The sequence below is a fragment of the Pezoporus wallicus genome, unplaced genomic scaffold, assembly GCF_028554395.1.
Source record: "Pezoporus wallicus isolate ANWC-B61680 ecotype Strahan unplaced genomic scaffold, APGP_CSIRO_Pwel_v1 contig_4788, whole genome shotgun sequence".
Classification (NCBI taxonomy): domain Eukaryota; kingdom Metazoa; phylum Chordata; class Aves; order Psittaciformes; family Psittacidae; genus Pezoporus; species Pezoporus wallicus.
The window spans coordinates 1,608,377-1,631,786 of NW_026638769.1; the positions used below are offsets into that span (position 1 = coordinate 1,608,377).

At 40.2% G+C, this 23,410-nt stretch overlaps 1 protein-coding gene across 1 annotated transcript in view; it reads left to right on the top strand.

Annotated features, from left to right (window-relative positions):
* The window catches only part of ME1 (malic enzyme 1), a 169,624-nt gene extending 147,115 nt beyond the window's left edge, over positions 1–22,509 (top strand). The window contains exons 10-14 of the mRNA XM_057412437.1: positions 8,852–8,957; positions 11,719–11,861; positions 13,641–13,814; positions 19,872–19,970; positions 22,159–22,509. Coding sequence (XP_057268420.1) covers positions 8,852–8,957; positions 11,719–11,861; positions 13,641–13,814; positions 19,872–19,970; positions 22,159–22,311 — 675 coding nt within the window. The 3' untranslated portion in view covers positions 22,312–22,509. The remainder of the gene's footprint in view (positions 1–8,851; positions 8,958–11,718; positions 11,862–13,640; positions 13,815–19,871; positions 19,971–22,158) is intronic.
* Positions 22,510–23,410: the final 901 nt, after the last annotated feature.

A 23,410-nucleotide genomic window follows, 5' to 3' on the forward strand; every position in this document is an offset into this window, starting at 1 on the left:
AACACCACCAGGGATGGAGCATTCACAACTTCCCTGGGCAACCCATTCCAGTGCCTCACCACCCTCACAGTAAAAAACTTCTTCCTTATATCCAATCTAAACTTCCCCTGTTTAAGTTTCAACCCGTTACCCCTTGTCCTATCGCTACGGTCCCTAATGAAGAGTCCCTCCTCAGCATCTCTGTAGGCCCCCTTCAGATACTGGAAGGCTGCTATGAGGTCTCCATGCAGCCTTCTCTTCACCAGGCTGAACAGACCCAACTTCCTCAGCCTGTCTTCATACGGGAGGTGCTCCAGTCCCCTGATCATCCCTGTGGCCCTCCTCTGGACTTGTTCCACCAGTTCCATGTCCTTTGTATGTTGAGGACACCAGAACTGCACACAGTACTCCAAGTGAGTGGAGTACTCCCGAGAGCAGAGTAGAGGGGCAGGATCACCTCCTTGGACCTGCTGGTCACGCTCCTTTTGATGTAGCCCAGGATACGGTTGGCTTTCTGGGCTGCGAGTGCACACTGCCGGCTCATGTTAAGTTTCTCATCATGTTAAGTTTCTCATTCATGCTTGGCTGTATTAGTGGCTGTATCTTCACCCATGAACTTGAAAGACAGTAAATTATTTTGTGTCAAGTCGTTGAGAAGAGGCAGAAAATTGTAAGCTGTGTAGGGATGTTCATGAGGTTCACCATTGCTTGAGCATTTCAGTTATGTGCTGCAAGTGCTTCTTGCTGCTGCTGCTTTTTTTTTTTTTAAGGCAATACAAAGTAGGGAGATAGGCAATATGGTTCTTGGAACTGACCAGGAATATGGTACAAATAATAAGACATTTTTAATACTTAAGGGGACTCTAGAAACCCCCTGCCCTCTCCCAAGGATGGATGCTTCTCTGCCAAGAGTGGATAGGCTGATCGGAATGTTCCTGGGCTGCCAAACATGCCTCTCTTGCAGTGAAGTTTATTTGTCATTTGCAAGACAGCATTAGATTTTTGTATGACACAATCTCTAGTGCACAAATGAAGTTCCCTCACATAGACATGAATGCCATCCTTGATTTTAAAGAGTATGTCAACATGGAGTAATGTTGCTTTTGACAGTTTTGTACTCTGTGCTTTCTAGATCAGCACAGTAATACTTGTATCTAATCATGTGGTTTGTATTTTAGATGTTCCTTAGATGTGTGATAGATGTGTGAGTATATGTCCCCTGTAAGACTGTGGTTCATGTGAGTGAATCCCAAACTGAATGGCAAGCACAAGAACATCAGTTGAGATCTGATAGTTGAAGGTCACGGAATATCAATTTTGCTAAGAGATTCCCCAAATCCCAGTTTCTGTGGTGCTAATTAATTAGAATAGAGATACCCAGTAATCCTTCAGATAATCCTCTAAAATGTTTACATTTTCCGTTCTCCCTCGCCCATTTGAATGTCCCTGGCAATCTTATACAGAGAAGTCCCTCACAACCAAATAGCTGGTGGTGGATACTACTTTTATTAGAGTTTATTTTTTCATTAAAAATATACATTCATAGTTCAGTATTTGCCCAGAGAGGAATGGAAGAGAAATTGGGAAATTTGGGACTGATACCAGAATTTCAGTGCTAAATAGGTGTGGTAGCTCCCATTACAGTCAGCAGAGCTCATATAATGTGTGGAAGAGCCTTTAGAGCTCACAATCAAGAATCTTAATATTGAACTGAATCCCCTGAAGACCATCTGATTGTTACTGAATTTTCTTATATTTTAGCAGTAATAACTTTCTTCAGAGTTTGGATTTCATTCTAGATACTAATTTGAGAATGATTTTAATGTTTCATATACTGCTTAATATTATGTCTGCCTCTTCTGCTAACTTGTAATCATTTCTAACTTTCCTTTTACCAGCAGTCAGTTATTCTAACTCTTTACTTTTGTCCTTCATCAATTCATTATGGCTGACTGCAACTAGCTAGGACTTTTTGAGCCAAAAAAATAAAAAATGATTTGACTCTTGGATATCTCCAAGGCCACCACAGTTACTTAAAGCAGTTTCTGCCATATGTAACTCATGGTCTATCCCAACGAAGCAATCCTTGTTTGCTTTGTCAGTTATTCTGATGTCTGGGGAATTAATCTGTGCAGTTTCATCTTGCATTTATCTTGTTCTGTATGAAGTATAAGTTCTGTAGAAAGAAAACGCAATAATTTGTCTTTGAATGCTCATTGCGTTACTCATACTTGGTCAGAAATGTATGAAAACAAGCGAGGACAAGGCAAAAAGATGATTGGTGGGGTGTGCTCAAGGAATACCCACTTTATTTTCTCTAAACAAGACTCCACCAAAAATTCAGGTGTTAAATTTGCTAGCATGTAACTATTTCCTCTTTGACACTGTGTACTTTAGATGTACTGATGAGATGGTAACTTAATTCAGATGGTTGATGATTTCTTTAGCTTACGCTCTGTTTAATCATTGAAATGAATTACTGTTTTACTCCATTATGTTTCTGTTCTGTGGCTTCCTGACTTGCCCAGCTTCTCAGATTCTCCGACTAATTGTCTTTATAAATTTTGTCGTGCCTGTTAACTGTGTGTGCTTATTTACAGGGGAAGGGTATTTTATAAATTGTACAGGACTTAAACACCTCTGATCTTTAACCATGTCTTTTAAAGTCAACACCAGGATTACATTTCTTACCTAAATCATATCTTTTACTGCTAACCATTATGACATTATCACCTCAAAATGTTCTGCTTTTTCACCTAGTTCGCAACAAACTGTTTATTAAATCTGTGTCCAGGTTGCCTCCTCTGGTTTTAATCTGCTCTCTTCACCTTTAATTGTTAGGTGACGGGCCTGATCAAGAGGCACAGTCCCTTTATAATTAGGGCCTCAATGTGGGTATTTGGGTGGGCTTGCGTGTCTCTGGTTTTGTTTCCTAAACAAGGTAGCACAGGAGCGCCTGTCACCTGCAAGCCCTTGTGCTTCAGTAACCCCTGACAGTTATGGACAGGAGTCCGTACTTACACCATCAGTACTGCCCTGGAGTTCCGGCTAGGGAGGGCAGCCTGGCCTCCTGGCACAGCCTCTGTGCTTCTCCTGTCCCTTCCCTTTCATGTTTCTGGGGGACTCCCCAGGGAGGTCTCTCAGCTCCCAGCACTATCTACAGTCCCTGCCTAGAGCCCTCCAGATGCTTCATCAACAACCTTTAGACCACGGGTTTACTTGTGATGAAAGAAATAAGAAGCCATGTAGAGATCATCTCCCAACAGAGAGATGTTTCACCACCTTCTCCCATGACTCTTAACCACATCCTTTTTTGCCCTTCTTCCTTGATGCTTTTAACAACTGCTTCTTTGTTTGTTTTGCTCTTAACTCTGCAGTAGGGAGAAAAAATCACACAAAAAATACAAGTAAAACTAAAACACTTGCAGTTGGAAATTCTCTGCTTATTAATGGACTGCTTTAGCCTACAGTTCTCATGGCTTTTATGGTTCTCATGTCTTCAATATTTAAGGACCTCAAATGAATTCATTAATTTATCTGTGTGCTGATCTCTGTCCTCTTGTTTAAATAAGCCACATTTGACACAGTCAAATGGAGGCAAGTGTTTATATAAATAGACTTGTGCCTCCCTGGTTGTGAGATGGGACGAGTGCCAGCACCGCCTCTAATGTGGGACAGTGCAGTCATCAGGGTGCTCTGGCTTATTCTCAGCTGCCTCCCAGCTGATGGAGAGAGCAAACCTTGAAGAGCTTCCAGCCCTGCCTCTCTTGCCTTCCTGACATAAATCTGCTCTGCTCTTCAGCCCTGGTTCATGGGGCAGCCCTGGCAGGACCAGCGCAAACAGGCCATGGCATTAGACTTCACATTGGAGGTATTTGTAAGACTTGCCTTCTGGTTTGTAATATCCCACTGTGCAGTCTGGTCTCCTGTTTTTACAGCTGTTTTCTATAAATTTTCTCAGGGTTTTATTGATGGGTGGCTTTTGTTTGTTATCTGAGCCTCAACTTGGTTCTATAATGTGATGATGATATGAGTTATTTTCTGTGGAAACTGTGATGCACATTTGCTTGAAGCCTGATCCCAGTATCTCCTTTGCTACTTCTACTGTTGATCAGCCACTAAAACTAAAAACTGAGGAACCCACCCTGAAGCTATGAGCTGCTTTCAGTTCAAATCCAGAATACAAGAACTGAGGCCTGCTACTAACTTTTGCTTCTTGAATTAAAGATCCTGGTGTCCAAATGAGTATGGTTTACTATTTGTAATAATAATACATAATACCAATAACTCATCCTATAGGGAGTATAGACATTTTAGGATTGCCAAGGTCTTTCGTACATAATGTCACCATGAGAGAATGAATGCTACTATTGTTTCTTTATCTCTGTACTTCATCTGCTAACTTAACACAGTCCACATTGTAGCTCATTTGCTAATAAAAAATTCAGCTCACATTACTTTCCATTGGAGACACCACAGTGGCTTCTAATATAGAAATGTATCCGTTTTCAGGTTGTTCTCTTTTGTTCAAACCCAAAGTATCCCATAGGTTTCTTGTTAAAAACTAATACTGTGATAGAGGCAATACTTTTGCCCTCTGAAGTAATTTCTCACATCTTCACTCAGTCTTTGGATTTAAGGTTTATTATTCTGTGTTTTTAATATTCTTCACCTTCATCATTCTAGTGAAGTTGTATTGAATAGTTTATTCAGGCACCCTGAATACACACTGAAGATGCTGTAGTTGTCTTCCTGGTTACCTTAGTACGTAGTTTGTTGGGATTTTTTCTTTTTTGAGCAAACTTATTATAATGCCCCTAGCAAATAACTTATTCCTTGACAGATGAGGAGATAATGTAAGAATACATAGCATTGCAAAAAGTTGTATAATGAAATGTTGGTGCTTTTTTTTTACTTCTTTCTTGGGATGTTGAATATCTGTGGGAAGTTAAAAGCAAGAAGGACATATAGCCCCTTTTTCTAACTTTACCTTCCTCCTCCTAATGAAAGAATTTGTATCGTCCCCTCTGAATAGCTGCACAGGTATCTGGCCAAGTCTCTTAGTTCATCTGTGGATTTCAGTGTGAAAGAGTTTCTTTTTGGATTTGGAAAAGGTGCTCGTTATACATAATAGCATAACAACTTCAGACAGCTGCTGTCTGGCCTTGTGTTGATCCTCTACAGCTCATTCTTAGCAGCAGCAGCCACAGTACAGAAGCTACCTAAGTCAGGGCTAGAAATGGAAATGTCAGAAGATGGGTTCTGCACTTCTGGAGGATCTTTTAGTCAGAGCAGTCCTGCACTGACGAATCCATCTGCTTTGCATCTCTCCAGCATCAGGAGAGAGACAAGACAGAAAACACACAAACGCAGAGCTGAGACTTCTGCATTTCCACTCCATCCTCTTCTCTCTGCTGACAAAAACTCCGTGATTTCTTATTCTGGCTATAAGCATACAGGGGCGGATGTCTGGAAGCTTGTAGTAAATGGACTGACAACCCCTTAGTTTGAGGCTAAGCATGCACAAAACTCAGTTGTTTCTTACTGCAAGTCATTGCTTGCCCTGTTGGCAGGGCACAGAGGAAGGATAGCCAGGCTCTTGCTGCCGCCTCTCTACTTTGTGGAGAGCAGAACTTAAGAACTTACCAATCTGGAGAAAAAAATAAAACAAAATACTATCTAAAGCAAAGTTTTCTAAATCATTGGCCTCTTGTAACCAAATCAGCTGGCCGGTCTTGAAATCTTGGACACGTTTTTGAGGGAAGTGTTATGTCGCTCCTTTAGGATCACTGAATTAATTTCCAAATACATTTCTGACCATCTACTTAAAATTATGTGTTAAAAAAAAAACCAAACCCTAACTGTGAAATTTCTTTTATAAACATTTTCCAATCAAAAATCTCTGTTTCCATAGCTGTATTTTTGCTAAGCCACAGAATTTTGTATTTCATTCTTAGTTAATATACTAGAAAAATATTTACTTGGAGACATGATTCATTCTGACTAATGGGATCGAGCTAATTCAGAGCAAAGCTAAATAAAGAAATAAAGTTGTTTGGGGTTTGGATTGGGGATTTTTTGTTTGTTTGTTTGTTAAGACTAGTAGGATGCCTTGTGTGAAATTAAGATACGGCAGAAGTGAATCTCGCCTAAGCTGACCCCATCTGGCTAGCGCTAGTCTCAGTAGCCAGTGGCCCAGAAAGGGTTGCAGTGGATCACATCCATCTTACTGTTTGAGTGCTCCTTTGTAGCTAAATAAATGAGAGAGGATCATCAGTGTCAGTAAGAAATGGGGCTTTGAATCCTTGGTGTTACATCAGTAAGTGTTTTAACAGCTCTGCCATTATCTTAATTAAAAAATGTTGAAGTACCCCCTCAAAAGCCAATCAGGTGTAAAGCTATATAAAGAAGTAACTCTTTCAAGCAGGATTGTGGTCATTTGTTCTGATTAAAAATGAAAATGAGATTTTTCTCCACCGAGAGGTCAGCCTGGCCTCTTAGCTGTTATGCACTAGGAAAAAATATCAGAGGTCATCTTTCCTGAGAGATCTGCAGATCCTGGAGACACTCAAGGGCTACCAGCCCACCACAGCCTGAAGAGTGAGCTGGTCAGAGCTCTTGGGGGTGATTTCTTTTTCCATTGGTAGCCCAGGGCAGTCTCCTGGAGGCTGGATTTTAAGGCCAGATCAAAAACTGGCTTTCTCAATAGCAGCCTGGTAAGCTATTAAGGAACCAACTGAAGCAGCAGTGTGGAATCAGATGGTGGCCCACAGCACCCATTCCCAGCTCCCCGGGAAACCTGCTTCCAAGTTGGGCCCTATTGAGCATTTTGATTTCAACCAACCAGCCAATTAGAATGAAAAGTGGGTTTTATTATAGTCATTCTTAGCAACAAGCTTTTGGCCTGGAAGTCGTAAACGTGTTTTTTTTTTTTTTCCTTTGGTGACTAGAAAGAGAACTTTGTGTTTTTTCCCTTGAAAATGTTAAGGAAAAGTCGTGCTTTAAAATGAGATGCAGCTAAACCGTGTGTGTAGACTGTGGGGACATCTGCTGGAGTGCTGGGAAACGGCAGCCTTCAAAATGCGTCTTGATGGTGGAATGACTCGAGCCTGAATATGCCAAAAATTGGTAATTTTGTGGCATTCTCTCGAGGCTCAGAAATTCACATTTTACCCACATAGGAAAACAAGTTCCTGTATCACAGTATTTCCGTGCTAATTGCTCTAGGAGAACGCTTCAGACCTGCAAAAGCCCATTTGGACATAACCCTCTTAATAGAAAAACCTCTGTAATTTGGTCATATACGAAAATCTGTAGAAGAGAAGAAATCTCTGGAAATTCCATGTAATCATGGGTGAGGCAGGGTAAGTGGGCATCCTGTGAGGCAGACCAGCTCAGTCAGCCCCAACCACATAACAGCCTTCCGTAGCTTCCTGTAGTAAGTACCCTTGGGATAGAAACGCTTTTTTGCAGCTGGAAATGAAAAATGTCCTTCCCTCCTGTCTACCAGCTCTTGCAGTGGCTGTCCAAAGGACCAGCAGAAGAGCCATTTTTGTTAAAATTAAGCAAAAGTGCTATTAAGAAACTAATCCCACCTTGAATTCGATAGTACGCACAGCCCTAAACTGAGCTAAAATTGTCAAATTCAGAGACTTTGGTGGAATCATAGAATAAATTCTGTTCCAATATGTGAGTATAGTCTTAATTTAACTTGATAAATTTAAGGAAACTTTCATCTTATCGGTTGGAGAAGATGCAGCTGGGGAGATGATATATATCTGTTCTGGCTATTTGGTCGAAATTACATTTAGTGTTCCATCTTTCATGTGCACTTCCCTATATAGCTGTATAATCTGCTTCTTGCTGTCTGACTCTGTAGGATGTTTGCAGGGCTGGCACTGTCTGAAGAATGCCTTTGCAGTAATGTTTTCTGCAGGCATGATAATAAAATGAGGGGTGAGGGTATATGCATTTTAAACTCTTCAGCTGAAGTTTTCAGGTGCCTATGTACAGAGAGAAGTCCATGTAGTTAGATAACTAATACAATTTTCACAAATTCTATTCCCTTCTTGCCCTGCACTCCACATTACTTACACTGTTTGTCACACAGTCAATGTCAATGATATTCTATAGCCTTTTTTCCAGCATCTATCATATTCCACTTGGAAACCTTGTTGGGCATCGATAGGTGGAAATTGCCAGTGTAGATCAGGACAAAAGTTTTTTCACAGCTGTGTCAATTTTGTTAATGCAAAACCAGTGAACCAGACATCTGGATAGAATTTATTTTTATTCCATACCTAAGGATGAATAACTTAAATATGAAAAATGCGGAGCGCAGTATAGGCTCACCTATAGTCTATATGCTCCCCCCATATAGTCTCTGTGCTTTCAGACAAGACAAAAGCCAAAAAAAAATAGGAGAAACTTTTTGTTTTGCTGAGTTACAAATCCCCCTGCTCTGGTGCGTACATATTGTTTGCTATATAAATATATTTATACTTTATCATTAGTAGCTTTAAGCATTTGACCTAATGTTTTCACATAAAACAGCATTAAGAATGCTTGAAAGAAGAAATTAATTATGCTTTCATTTCACTGCTAATACAGTGGTGTTCTACAGCTGTTACTCATTCAAAGTAAAAATACTGAATTTAATTTACCTACTGGTTAGAGAAATACATTAGTTCTAAATTATCCTGAACGTGTTAGCTGTACGCAGTGTAACTTTGTCCAATATGGTACTTAGTGACAGAAGCAAAAGTAGAAATGAAAATAGGACATGTTAAACCAGATACTTTGTGAACTGTTTATCCCAGGTTATTAGGTTCCATTAAACTTATAATAACCATCTTATTTTTCCCTTGCTCAGGGGCGTGCCTTGCTAACATCTGAGAAACAGCATTTCGCCCATGAACATGATGAAATGAAAAATCTAGAAGATATTGTTAGAGATATAAAACCATCCGTGCTAATAGGTAATTCCTTTTACTTTAAAGCAATGACCTTCTTCTTTGTTGGGAAAAAATGGAGATGTGGCTTTGTCTGAAGACAAGATCAAGTTCCTCTGAACAGAGTTTACCTTTGTGTGTTTTTAGAAAACACTAGGTGCATAATGGACTCTATTAAGCAACTGAACAAATGGTAACTATCCAAGCATGTAACACTGCTTTCACTCCAAGCCATCCATTTTACAGGGAGAATAATCCAAGTTGGTTTAAACATCTGATGGAGACCCTTATCGCGTTCCTAAATTACTTCTGTGTATAGTGTAATACAAATAACCTCAAACTTAGACTGAGAAAACTGAGCTAAGCACAGATAAAGCTGTGCAAATATGAGCATGCTGTATCCGAATCATTTCCCCTCATATTTAGGTCCTTAGCTGCCAGTCCTTCATGCAGACCAAACCACAGATTTTACAAAGACTTTTTCTTTAGTAAAAGCTTCAGGATTGTGATCTCAGTAAGGAATTGCTGGGCTCTCTGTAGGTTGGTTGTTATTTCAGTGACAGTTTCAGGAATGAACTGCAAGTACTCTGTGGAAGACTTGAAAATTAATCTGTCTGGCTAGTAAAACCATTCATCACAGGCTGAAAAATCTGAAATGCCACAGTGAAAATTATCCTACATTTTAAGAGCTGCCTTTTCGACTATGTCTAGACCACATGGTCCTTGTTCAGTAAAATCTGCTTTTCACAGTGATCATGAATGAGGTAAATGAAGCTTATCTTTTCGTATGCTACATAAATGTATGACTGGAAGACAAAGACCAAGTTATCTATAGAAATCATTTAAAAGAATGCTAGGCTGAAAAAGCTAGTGGAACAGAAGAACAGGTTGATCCATCTGTGATATTTTTCTAGATAAAGGTGTGTGGATACCTATGGAAGATTTGCTGTCATGAAATACAGATGTTACTGTGTATCATTTTTATATATATAAAACTATGCAGCACTCCCTCAAGGTAACTTTCTTCTATCCCTACTATATAATGAAGGCTGTTCATTATACATTACAGAAACAGCATCTTAATATTGTTTTTTGTTTCATTTGGGTGACTTGTCATTCAGTATCTTCCCCTGGGCAGCAGGAATCATAGGGAAATATGTTAATGTCCTTCTCCCAATGTTTTACTTAACTCTGTTTTAGGGAATCCTCATACACATTTCATTGCCTGCAGTGGCTCAAGCAAAAGCCTCAGTTTAGCCTAAAGAAGTCATTAAACATTTGGCAAATGCAGACTTAGCCAGAAACTAAGGTGTATACCAGGCTCTTACACAAGTGGGTCAAAATGGTGACTGCCGTAACTGTTCATCAAACATAGAGTGGCCCAACTGGTCTAGTAGACCTTTTTTGCATCTAAGCATCCTTGTCCATTCACAGAAGGTGAATTGACAGAGAGCTCAGATTTGCAAAAATACGATGTGACAGATGATACGCTGCTTTCTACACAAGCAGTCGGAAAATATTCAGAGATACCTTAGAGGAATGTTAGTTCTGAAGCGTGTATGACCTCCTAGCCAGCTCTGCAAGCTCTGCAAGGCGAGGACCCCTTCTTCTCTCCTTAGGTACCTTCTTGTCTCCTTAGGCAGATACCAAGCTGCCCTTTTAAACTGGGCAATGCTGGGATGCTCATTTGAGCATGAGTGATGAGAGGTTTGAGTACAGACTCAAGAGAGACCCGAGCTCCAGTCACTTCTCTCTCAGCCTGGGTTTTAATCCATTCCAACTCCCCGACGAGAAGGAAAACCAGCTTTTTTCTGCTTTTGAAAGGGGGATGCTCTGTGGAAAGCTGAGCAGGGTGCCAGGCATCAGGGGCAAGAAAGAGGCTACCTTCTCTACAAGCCAGGTGAGAGGGGCCGCCCCCAAAATAACGATCCTTAGTTTTACTGCAAGGTCTGTTTATTTGTTTTCCACTGAAGGTGTGGGGAGCAAGGACCTGATCCTTGGATTCCCAACTCTTGTAGATTAGGCAGAAATGCAGGTGTACTTAGCATCTCAAAAATATCACACACCTCTTTTTGGTTGTGAAGCATCTAAGGTCCAAGACATGATACTGGCTACGTGTCCACAATGCCGCAGAATCCAACTTAAGATGGTTTCATACTAGATGCTTTCATACTGCAAAACTGACAGTCCCTGTGAAAAGCATTTAGAAGTGTGGACTGTATGGAGAATAGAAAAGCATGTCCGGTGGGATGGAAACGGATGTATTAAAAGGGTTGTTGCTGACAGGTTAGACTCAAAACTGGGATTATTCATCAGCTGAGGCTGGAGATGACAAAATGTTCAGCTGTAGAAGGCAGAGACTTGACTCACCGCATCATAAAAAAATGAAATCTGACAGACTGGATTTTGGGAGAAACTGTCGAGTCTGTTGCATGAGACTATAGGAGCCAGAGCTGAACCTCTCTATTCCTTATTGAACTTACCTGCAGGTTGGGTGATACACTTCTAAGATATATAAAGGGCCTGAGAAAAAGTGAAGTGATAAATTCACCAGGCCGTACAGGGGTGAATAGGTTCTGCCTTACGTTAGGGATAATACTGAAGTTTCACTTCCACAAAATCTTTTATACAAAACTTTATTTTAACCACATGTTAGAAAACAGGTTGAACTCCATTTTAAAGAGGGAAGCCTGCAGTAAAAGGAGCTCTGTTCTTTTAAAAGTGACACGCATGTCTTACCTGAACTGATTTTATTTGTCTGTTTGTTCTGTCTGGTTTTCTTCTTTAGGAGTTGCTGCAATTGGTGGTGCTTTCACTAAGCAAATTCTTCAGGATATGGCTGCTTTAAATGAACGTCCTATTATTTTTGCTCTCAGCAACCCTACCAGCAAGGCAGAATGCACTGCTGAGCAGTGCTACAAATATACAGAGGTAACCAAAGATTAACATCTCTCCAGTGTACATAGTGAAAAGTAAAACTGAAATTAAAATGGGAGGAAGACAGAGGGTGGCATAGCAAGTACTAGTCACGTCTCTGTGTGTAGAGAAAATGAGTTAACGTGGTTTTCAGATGTTATCAAGACAATTTCACTGAAGTCAATACATGCTTGCACCCTTGTAAAAACATTTGATAGCTTTTATTGGTGTCAGGCAAGACTTAAAATCTTTATTATAACTCAAACATCAGTAACTGTCAGTCATTAAAGCCTTACGCCTGTTTTTGAGCTGCCCCACTTTGTGTAATATATACACACAGTGGCATGGTTTTAATTTGACATTTTATAAATACTCTTTAGAGTAAGAAAATACTTCAATACATGAAATAGAATCTTTAAAAGAATTCTTTATTAAGAACTGGGGTAATTGACTCCTCCTCACAAAGATTTCTATTATGGAAACACAGGTGAAAATGAAGAGAATTGCACTCATTTATTATTGTATTCAGTCTAGAATTTGAAATGTATGAGTACTTGACTGTATGTGTTTCACAGTGGATTGTGTTTGGATTTCTTGTCAAATACAGGGCAGTTTGAATGACAGTTTCACAGTGTTTAAACGACAGATTTAGCATGCTCATTGCCCACTGCACACAATTACAGCACGATGCAAGAGCCAGGGAAGCAGCCTACATGGAGGGTTGGTTACAGTGTGTAACATCTGGTAGGCAGAGTAGAAGACACACTGAAGTATTTGATCTGTCACCAAAACGTATAATAAGCTGGCCATGATAATACCGTATGACACCAAACCAAACAGAATATTCTTCTGAAGAGATGAATAGCAACAGTGGCATATTTTAAAATGCACATTTCCAGTTCTCTGAAATAGACATAGATATTTCTGATACAAAGCACCTCTGAAGTATTTAACAGTGACATTTAGCACTTCAGCAGTGCTAGCATAAATAAAGGCTGGCTGTTCTTCCCCACCTAAATTCACAGGGGCCTTTGGGCTGTGGGCATAGAGCCTGCACAATGTTATTCCTCTCAGTCCAAACCTGCATTGCCTGCTGTAGAAATTACTTCTCTCTCTATGTAGCAGGAGTGATCTGGGGAGAATCAGTAGTGCTGTAGGTGAGTCACCTCTGAGGTGCCTCTTCTGCCGTCCTTGAACAGCCCTTGATGGTTCCAGCATGCGCTCCCATAAGGGTGTTCCTTACTCCAGGGGAACAGTGAGATTCCATCTCCCTGAGAGTCCATCTCTTAGTGCTCTGATGGTATCACAACTCTGATCATGCATACTGCTGAATGACACCAGACCTAATATTCCTCTTAGCTATTAAGCCACTGTTGCTGCTTCTGGGCCACCCCACACCCGTTGTTACCATGACAGTATTGTCTGCTTTGAGTTTTACAGTTCCACGTGCATACCTTCTTCCCACATACCCTTCTTCAGGTGTAGGTGCACAGAGTGCACAATGAGGGCGAGCTTTCAGTTTCTCCTCTTCTGAACTGTACAGATATCTCTTACCCGAATAAGGCAGTCATTACTCTTTGACATCAGATAGTCACAGAGAATCACCACTGATCTCTAGGATCAGCATCCTGATGTTTTTGAAACATAGTCAAATAGCTCTTAACACCTTGGAAGAGACACAAAATAGATGCAACCCAGCTTCCAAGGTGATAAATATTTAAAACGATGTGTGAAATATTTCAACAGTATCCTCTTAACTAACGTGCTTTCTTCCGCTTTCTTGTTCCAACTTAGGGCCGGGGTATTTTTGCCAGTGGAAGTCCTTTTGATCCTGTCACTCTTCCAAATGGAAAAACTCTCTATCCTGGACAGGGTAACAATTCCTATGTGTTCCCAGGAGTTGCCCTTGGTGTCATTTCGTGTGGACTGAGACATATTAGTGAGGACGTGTTCCTCACAACTGCTGAGGTACTGTTAAAAATTACTTAAATTCCTTAATTTAGTAACTTGGTAAGAATGAGCAATTAAACAGAAAACGCTAAGCATTATCTTCAAAATTGCTAAAATAGTGTTTCCTGTGTAAGGTCTTTATTTACAAGGTGTATTGGCTTTTATAAATCCTGTTTGAAGAAGTTACTTTAAAAAAAGTGAATGTGTGTTCCAAAGATCAGCTGACATAAACCACACCTCCTGTTGGCAAGGGAAAAAGAGAAAAACCAGTACTGTATTACCATAGGTGAATGCACATATGTTTGCGTACACACGCACATAGGTTTGATTTTTAGATTGAAAGGAATTCTGGTTTGATGTTGGCAGCTTTGGGGTGACTTGTGGGTGTGTTTTGCTTGCAAAAATAGACTGAATTTCTTTTAGCTTTCTGCTGTTTTTAAATAGAGCTGTTGGGGTCATCTTTTGTGGACCTCCCTTGTCAAGAGCTGGTGGAAGTGTTTCATTGCCTTGTGGCTCCTTCACCACAGTTTTACACAATCGCCACATTATTCTTGCCATTTTCTTTTCTATCCTTTTCTGCATTAGTTATTTTCTTTCTTCAAGCAACTTTATGACATTCTGCCATTACCCAACATGTGACCTCTCCTCCTTTATCTCCACTCAGTGGGCAAGAGATGAAAAGAGAGCAAATACTGTCTCTTCTGGGAGTTATTCACCACCTACTTCCAGTGAATGTTCAAAATCTAACATCTTACATTATGATATCATAAGTGCATAGGATTATATTATATATATTTATTAATTTAGAATCCCTTATTCAAACAAACTCGATTACGAGCAGTGGTTTAAATCAAACACTTTAGGTTTTTATTTTTTTACCAAAAAAAATATCCCCCCAAACAATAAGTTAATCTGTCTGTAGCTGTTTCTCACTTAACAAAATTGTAACTTTCTTAGATTTTCTGGGTCCAGCATCTTTTTCCTCATCTGCTATAGTGTCATTACACCCTTACCACTCTTGCTTCTCACCTTTCCCTTCTCCTTCTCTTCCTGCTCTGGCCTTGAGTTCCTGCCTCCTTCATTGCCTCTGTTGGTTCTGCTTTTGGCTGGCACCAAGATCAATATAATGAGCCTTGCAAGACTCAGCTTCCTTCTGTCCACAGTGATGGGGGCTATCCTTGCCGAAGTTCCTGGCTGCTCAGCTCCCAGCAATATGTCCCCAAGCTCAGCCTTCTCAGAGAGAGCTCAGGTTCAGAGACTAGAAGTGCATGAAGATCTCTGACTGTGTCCAGACAAAGTCATTAAAAGCTTGATGCTTTTGGGGGTTTTCTTAAGGGTATTGAAATAAGGAAGAAGTCTAGCCTCAGTTTACCAAATTAACTCTAATTGACCTAGATTCAATTCAGTGGTAATTTCCTTCTGTAGGAGAGAAAACTGCACTGATTAGCAGCAAGTGAGAGAATGCCTAACTCAGCTCTTGCAGCTTCTGTAAGGGGCATTGCATTCCAATTCTTGCTCCTTCTGTCCTCTTCATGGATTACAGGAAGAAAATGGTCCTTTACTATCACTCAGAGGCAACTGATAGGCAGTGTGATCCTCTGACTGGCAGTATGTCATAGGAAGCTTTTATAAACAGCAGGCCCTGCATGCTGTCCTTGCTGGATTTTTGAAAGCTTTCTTTAAGGTCCAGACTATGGCATCTTTAAAGCAGTTTGCCAGCAGCTTGCCCTTTATAAGAAAGAGATTCACAGTTGCCATCTTTAAAATTAGTAAAAAGCCCAGACTGTCTCCACTGGCTTTAACCATCCTAGGAGGGCAATGATCCATCTTGTACGTTTTTGGGTAATTATATCCTCCCTTTAAATCCTCCCCTGTAATTTCAGTTGGATACAGTGATCCTCGCTTGCTGGTCTAAAGTGCTGTGTTAAACAGTTGTCTTATTTCGTTCTAGGAGTTGCTTCATTTTGGTTTGAGTGAAATGGTTCCTATATATAGAGTGCTTATGGATGAAAGGTGGCATATGTGTGGATTCAACTGCATTTCAAGTGGCAGTCTACTCAGAAAAAAATCTGTCCAGAACAAAGAAATTTAACTGAACAGAGACATGTAACAGGGAAGTAAAATAGTATCAGAAACTGCAAGGAAGCTTTAAAATTCTCTCTTGAGGTAGAGGTTCTTGCCTGACTTCTTTTTTTTGGTAAAGGTTTTGCTACACAATTGACTTCCTCTAGTAAAATCCCTAGAAATTTTGACCTGTGAAAATGTTGGTGGGTTTTTTTTGCATAGAAGGTCTCTGCTGGTGGCAAGATCAGTGGATGGCTACTGGCCTCACAGCTGGAGCTAAGAGCATTCACATTTGGTCTCCTTACTTTGTGCGAGGCAGTGTGCGAGAGGGACAGGCGGTTACTGAGCAAGGCAACCACGGATGGATTTCAGAGAAGCCTTTGCTAGAAGATGTGTCGGGGTGTGAAGGCTGGGAGGGCTGTGTAGGCCCTCAGCTGAAATTACAGTACGTAGCAAAAGCAGAAGTGCTTTTTGTTAGGTTTTCTTGGCTTTTTTAATGGAAGGATAAAATCAAAATAGCTTAATGTGGGTTTTAGAAGAGTGGTTTGTATTCTCCGTTTGAGATGGAAGCACCCAAGATGGTGCAAAATTGAAAGCACCAAAACCGTTCATTTTAGACAGAGAGACCTTCTCAGATTGTAGCAGTAGTTTACCTGAAAAAAGCAGTTATAAAAAAGAAGCATCCCAGGCTGCACGCCTGCACCTCCTGTCTTCTTGCTTTGCCACCTCTCCAATTAAATCCAATAAATGTCACAAACAGCTTATTGTAATTACAACAAATTCTACTTGCAGTGTTCTTTTCTTTCTGCCAAGTAAAATAGGATGTAACTTTGATTTTAGACAATAAATATAAGGTGCTGAGAGCTGTAATAACTCTTAATTTTAGGCAATTACTCTGTGATGACAAGGGACATTACCTGTTATTCTAAGTTCTACCAAACACAACAAAGGGACAGAGAATTATGAACTAATGAAATATTCTTGGCATGTATGACCTACAGTTAAGTTACTCCAGAAATAATCCTGTTAAATCCTTTCATTATAGAGAATTTGTCCTCCAAAACCCAAGAAGCCCCACTTGCTTTATGCCATTTGTTGTCTTGATTGCTTTTCATTGAAGTTCTGCAATAAGGCTTAGCTAATTTCTGTATTAAAAACTTGAATTAACTAAAATTTAAAACACGAAAATAGCCAGATAGCCCTACTGGGTTGCATGTAAGGGTGGGTTCTGCTTGGTGTCTTCCTGTGAAAGGAAGCAGTAGCAGAAGCTGAGGAAAAATACAGAAGGGAAGATACAGAATGATCCTTTTGTTGAAATGGCGTCTCAGCTTCTGGCAGCCTGTTCTATATGGCCTTTCTGCACTGGAGATTTTATCCCTGTATGGATTATCTTTCATAAACGAGCCTGGTGGCTTTTTAAACATGTTTATACATTTGAACATCATTTGGCAGTTAGTGTCACAGTCTAATTATGAGTTGTGTGGAAAAAGAAACTCTCATAATTTTCTGCTCTCTGATGAGTTGAGTTCCCTATAGTGCCATGAGAAACATTCATCTTTGATTGTCTGATGTATTTTCTTTCAATAGTCTCTTCTTTTTTTCCTCCCAAGACTCGTTTATCATTTTGTTTGTTTCCTTGTAAAACAAAAATAACCTTTTGATCATACCCCTCTTGATTCTGTCCCATTCTTATTTGAAGCAGGAGGAGCAAAAATGCACACTGTTCAAGCAGTAGCACATTGAGGATTTATACTTTGGTGTAATTACATTTTCTGTGTCACCTCTTATTTTCTTAATAACTCCCAGTGTTAATTCATCATTCTGCCCCCTGCCACTGAACTGGTGTTCTGGAGGAGCATTTTTGAGAGAACACATGAGGAAAGTGTCATTTGCTTTGAAAATGCTTGTTTCTGTGGTTTTGCTTAGTTTCTAATGCTGTTACAGGAGTCTCTCAGAAGGAATAGCCTGGCATCTAAATAGATAAGCTTGCTATCTCTCCTACTTCCAGCAGCACTCAAATGTTTTGTGGCTTGCTTTCCATCAACCCCATCACACAACAGAAGTACTCTACTCCTGACCTTTTTTTTCAGCACATCACACTAACAGCAACTTGCTGTTGATTTCTTCAGATTTCATCTTTCCTGCTGAGCCCCACTGAACTGCTGACAGCAGAAACCTCATGTTGTAAGCTCCTCATTACACATTCAGGTGCACATCTTGTTTTACCAGAGGGCTGCCGATCAATTTTAACTAACCTAGTTGCTATTGTGGAAAGCACAACCTACAATTTACGTTGTCTTAGCTCCCCCTAGTGTGGTTTTATCTCTGCTGCATTTCTCAGTATTGGATTAAAATGTAAATAAGTAATTTTCCTTTACTTGTTATACTCAACAAGAGGATGAACTCTTGTTGCTCTTGTTACCATTTGCACTCTGAATGGAAAAACTTATTATGCCTACCAGCATGCTGAGTACATTGCAGAAGAGAACTTTGCTGTTTTTTCTTTGAACCTGGAGTTACTATAGCATTTGCTATTTAATTCAAACTATTTACCTACTTCTGTCAGAAAGGTTGAATTGATGATAGCCAGGCATCTCTTCTGACACAGGCCTACCATTTAGCAAGCAACATACACAAGGTCCTCTTTCCCACATACAACGGGAACTGTAGGAAGCAGTTTGTGCTCTGTTACTAGTGTCTTCCTAGGACGTTCTCTCAAAAGTGCATTTCTTGCTTTCTCTCTGGCCCATGTTAGCAGCTTCATTTCACAGTGTCTCCTGGACTTCCCTGTGTTTTCAGAACCTCTTGATGGGTCATACATGACAACACCAGATGCTATCCAGACCAGTTTTCCTTCCATCCACAGAGTACCCTTTGCAGGTCACATCACACAGTAGTATCCTTGCGCTCCTGGATCAGTCAGTGATTTGGTTCTAATATTTTATTATCTAAGTTTTATTTCCACAAAAGTATATAATTTCTACTGATGAGAACACAAAGGGTGCCTCTATGTCACTCTTCTGTTTTGCATCAGAATGGTCTCCTGGAGCACATCTCCCTGGTGTCCCTATAGACTCTACCTGTGTGCACGGTGTGGCATGGTACTGGGCGGAGAGGGGCACTGGTTTCCTTTTGGATTAAACTAAATGGAAGGACACACTCCAGGAGCAAGCCCAATGTACTAAATGTCAATGGAAACCGCTTATAAACTGTAACAGCTTTAAGTATGAGCTTGCACTGTACAAAGAACTTCCTTTCCTTGTGACTGTTACGTGTTCCCAGCTGTTCAAAGAGCAAGTGACATCCCCTCCCCAGAGTCACTCCTTTCTGTCCCAAAGCAAGGTAGAGAAATTTGAATTCTGCTGATACAAATCTCTCCTAATGTTTTTTACTAGTTTGAGAATTGTAGCAGAGGATAGGATGTTAGTGGAGGCAGCCATTAAAAACTGCATGCAGTCAGACCATTTTTAATGTATTGATTTTGTGCTTAGTTTGCTTAGAAGATATTTAGATTTGGTTCTAACTAGCTGTTCCCTAGAAGGTACAAATATGGGCACTTAAGATATTGAACCTTCAAGTCCACAAATGAGATTACAAGGTAGAAGACAGGTTAGCTAACTGGCATCAGCTGAATCCCAATCTGGATCACTTGAAAGGCTATTTGCTATTTCACATCTCCAAATGACAAACAGATTTTAGCTAATGATAGCATAACTATCATTAGACCCAAAGGCAGCCCCAAGACCCTTCACTTCTTAAAACGGATGTGTTGGACTTGAATAAGTCTTACTGTCTGAGTGAGAAAAGCGCGTAACTCCCTAAATTTCTAGCTCTTGTGTAGCTACTCCTATTGATAAGTCTGGTTGTAAACCACACTGCCTAGGTGGATTAAGCAGTATCTGTGTGATCTGAGAAAGCAAAACCATTTCTTTGCCTAAGACTAGATCACTGTCTTGTAGAGGCAGAGCTGCATCTGCATTTCAAGTTAAACATGTCTGCTTTTTTTTCTAGGTAATAGCTCAGCAAGTTTCGGATGAGAATTTACAGGAGGGTCGTCTGTACCCTCCGTTAGTCACTATTCAGCAAGTATCGCTGAAAATTGCTGTAAGGGTAAGTCATTTATTTCAGTCTGTTGTGGCTTCTCTTCTCCCACACTCTCTACGTCATTTAGCATTTGATTTGATCAGCTAACACACCTCCACACAAGTTGAAGTTGGTTCACGTCAATCAGTCTTGGACAAGTAGCAGTTTCAAAATTGAATTTAAATTCATAAACGTAAATGTAACTCAAGTACAAGAAGGAAGGATATGGAACTATAGTAAGTGTTTATGTCTGAGGAGCCCAAACTGAGCCATGCACCAGTTATGAGTGGGTCCTCAGGCTTACAGTTGTGTGAGGTGCACAGCTAAGGGTGTTGGCCCTTTGCGGTGATCAGTTGCCTGTCAAAATGTCACCCTGTGTCCAGGGACTACTCCCTTTTTATCCCGTTCTTACTCTGGCCTACCAAAATAACTAACTCCAAGGGATGCTTTTTGTTTATGGCTCAGATTGGGCCAGCAGTTGTTCATTTGGTTGTTTTTTACTGGTAAATATTGAGCTGATACAGGTGGATTTTCAGTAACCGACTTAAACCCACAGAGAGAAGAGGAAGTTTTCAAATAATGTCTTTATCCCAGTTCCTCCCTTGTTCTGTTCTTTAGGAAGGGGTTTGTTTTTTTTTTCAGCATTTTAGGAGGTTATTTTGCTACTCTTCCATGACCTTGTTTTCTCAATTACTGTTTTCTCTCTCGGTCACCATGCTGTGAATAATTCCACTTACTGCATATTCTTTGGAAAGAACAACGAGGAGCCCTCATGTGTGAAACAGTTCCCCTAGCTTCACTCATTCGGTGTATTTAACAAAAATCCTTCTCACAGTTCACATCATCTTAGGCAAATAATAACTGTTCTGTAGGTGTCAAAACGTTACCTGGATTCCTCAGGCAAAATCAAACTGCTGGTGTGTTTGGCAGAAACACAGCGACAGAAATTCCTCCTCTGCTTGTGCATGTTACAGCAAATACAAGAAAGGAAAATGTTACCAAACAATTCTGTCTCCCTGATCTTTGTTGAAACTTTATTCTTGCAAGTACCTACTCTGGCTCATATAGCCCAGGAGGTTTAGCAATGGCCTCTGCCTCTTCCAGGGGAGGAATACTCTCTCCATTTTTTTGAATACCAAACATGGGGTGTAAATTCAGAGTGTATTCAGCTACGATAATTATGTGCACAGACCTGAACTCTTACATCAACACCCAAAGTGCTGCTCAGTCAGATCAGGTTGAGCTTCAGATTAATCCTAGAAGGGAAGTCTAAGTACTGTAACTTTAGGTCTTAGCTTCTCACCAAGCCAAAACATTTATGTTTTAAAGAGAGAGCTAGGGCAAGCAGGACGGAGACCATCTTCCTTTTATTCAAAGTAGGAGCATTTGTCTGATTGCGAAATACAGTTTGAAGCTGATCTTTCCAAAGAGTGCTGCTGCATAAAAGCAGTCTTTCAAACTTCCTTGGTTTCATTGCTGAATGTCCAGTCTCAAGATAGACATTTCTCTAGTAAGTGTTCTACGGACGTGAGAGGCTACCTAGATGTGTTGAGTGGGCTCCAACTCCTTCTAAACTTCACTTTTGCTACAGCTATACTTGTGATGCACAATTGAATTCACTTAGGTATGGTCTGGGGGAGGAAAAAGCAAGCAAATACTCGTATTTCCCCCAAACATCTTAGAACTGAACATACACATTTTATAGGACTAATTTTTTCTCCTGAGTTTACGTTTAAGAAATATATTATCAAACTGTGGCGAATAATAAACTTCTTTGATATGCAGGGAGTGTGGAGGCTTGGAACAAACTTTTCTTACGGTGCTTTGGAGAAGATGGTAAACCACAGTAACCTGATGATGAAAACATATAAATTGTATCTCAGTGCTTGGTGTTTGTGGAATGTATTATCCACTGCTGCACAACAAAAGCCAATATATTACTGGATGAGGAAGAGTGCTGTACTTGTAACAGCAATGACACCTAATCTGTTCAAAAGTAGCATGTGTCAGATTCACTTAAATGCAAACATCGTCTTTTCCCAGTCTTTCTCACTGTATACTAGCCTAGATTCAGTGTGAATACAGGAGACTGTCAGCACCAGGGAAGATGAAATCTTACCTTGATTTTGAACTAATTCCAACTTTTAAATCCTATTAAAAGTACTCAAATAGTTTATAAATCAGCACTAATTATGATTTTAATGCATCTTTCTAGATCGCAGAAGAAGCCTACAGGAATAAAACTGCTTCCACCTATCCCCAGCCCAAGGACCTAGAAGCCTTCATCCGCTCTCAGGTTTACAGTACCGATTACAACAGCTTTTTGGCCGACTCCTACACCTGGCCTGCAGAAGCCATGAAACTGTAAATATTGAATGAAGAATGAACAAGCTAGCAGCAGCTAGAAAGCACTACACTATCCAGAACATCCCTGCCTAGGAAGCCTAAGAATAGCTAATTTTTTAAGATGCAGAAAACTTTTTCTAAATTGTAATATTCAGTTAGAAACTCAGATCAAGAAACCGTAACTGCACATCAGAAAATAAAAGTTAATCTGTGAAATGTATTTGTGATGTTTGGTTATTTTGTTATTTTAGTTGAGATATCCTACACTGTGTTTTGAGAGATTTTTCTTGTTACCGAAATAAGTGGTTGTATCCTGAAAGTTTTATCACAGATGTCAGTAAGAACTCCAAACTGTCTGACGATCCTCCTGCACAGACTTTCTGACCTATGACAGAGTTGCCTTTCTCATTTCCTTCTGGTTGAAATCTCATTGATAGGGCCTGTTTCTAAACCATCTTGTTTTGCTACTTTAAAGGAAAAAGTTTATAATTGGCAACTTCCCAATAGGACTGGATGCAAATTGGCTTATTATTTTTGAGTCCTGGTCATGTGGAATCTGCACTCATGCATCAGTGTTCTAAAAAAAAAAACCCCAAACTCTGAGGAATTATTGCTTGTTACAGAATTACCACTCCAAGACAAATGTAGTGTGCTCTTGGGACAGTTCTGGAAACAAAGTGTACCTGAATTCTTTTCCTGCTATCACGCTAGAGATTATTTCTACAAAATGAACTTCATCTGTCCATCTCCTGAGCTCTGCCACAGCTCAGCCGGCAGGTCCTCAGTTCCAAAGAGGAGAGGCACCTTCTCCCACACTGCAAAATGCCTGATTGGAAATATTTTTTCGGTACTGTGCTTTTGGCCAAAGTTATGATCATACGAACAAGGTACTCACCACAGTGAAGGAATGTAGGTTAATCTTCATTCTGAGCAACCAGAAATACTGCCTTCCTCTGTATTTTGATCTATGGCTATTATGAGAGAAGTACTAAAACACTTCCTTGTATTTTAGTTGAAATAAAATACTATCTGGTATTTTTGTAGTCGTCAGCTGGGTGTAATGAAACAGTCTTTAAATAGCTGCTGTCAAAACAGGCTGATTGTTGGAGTCAAACAGCCAA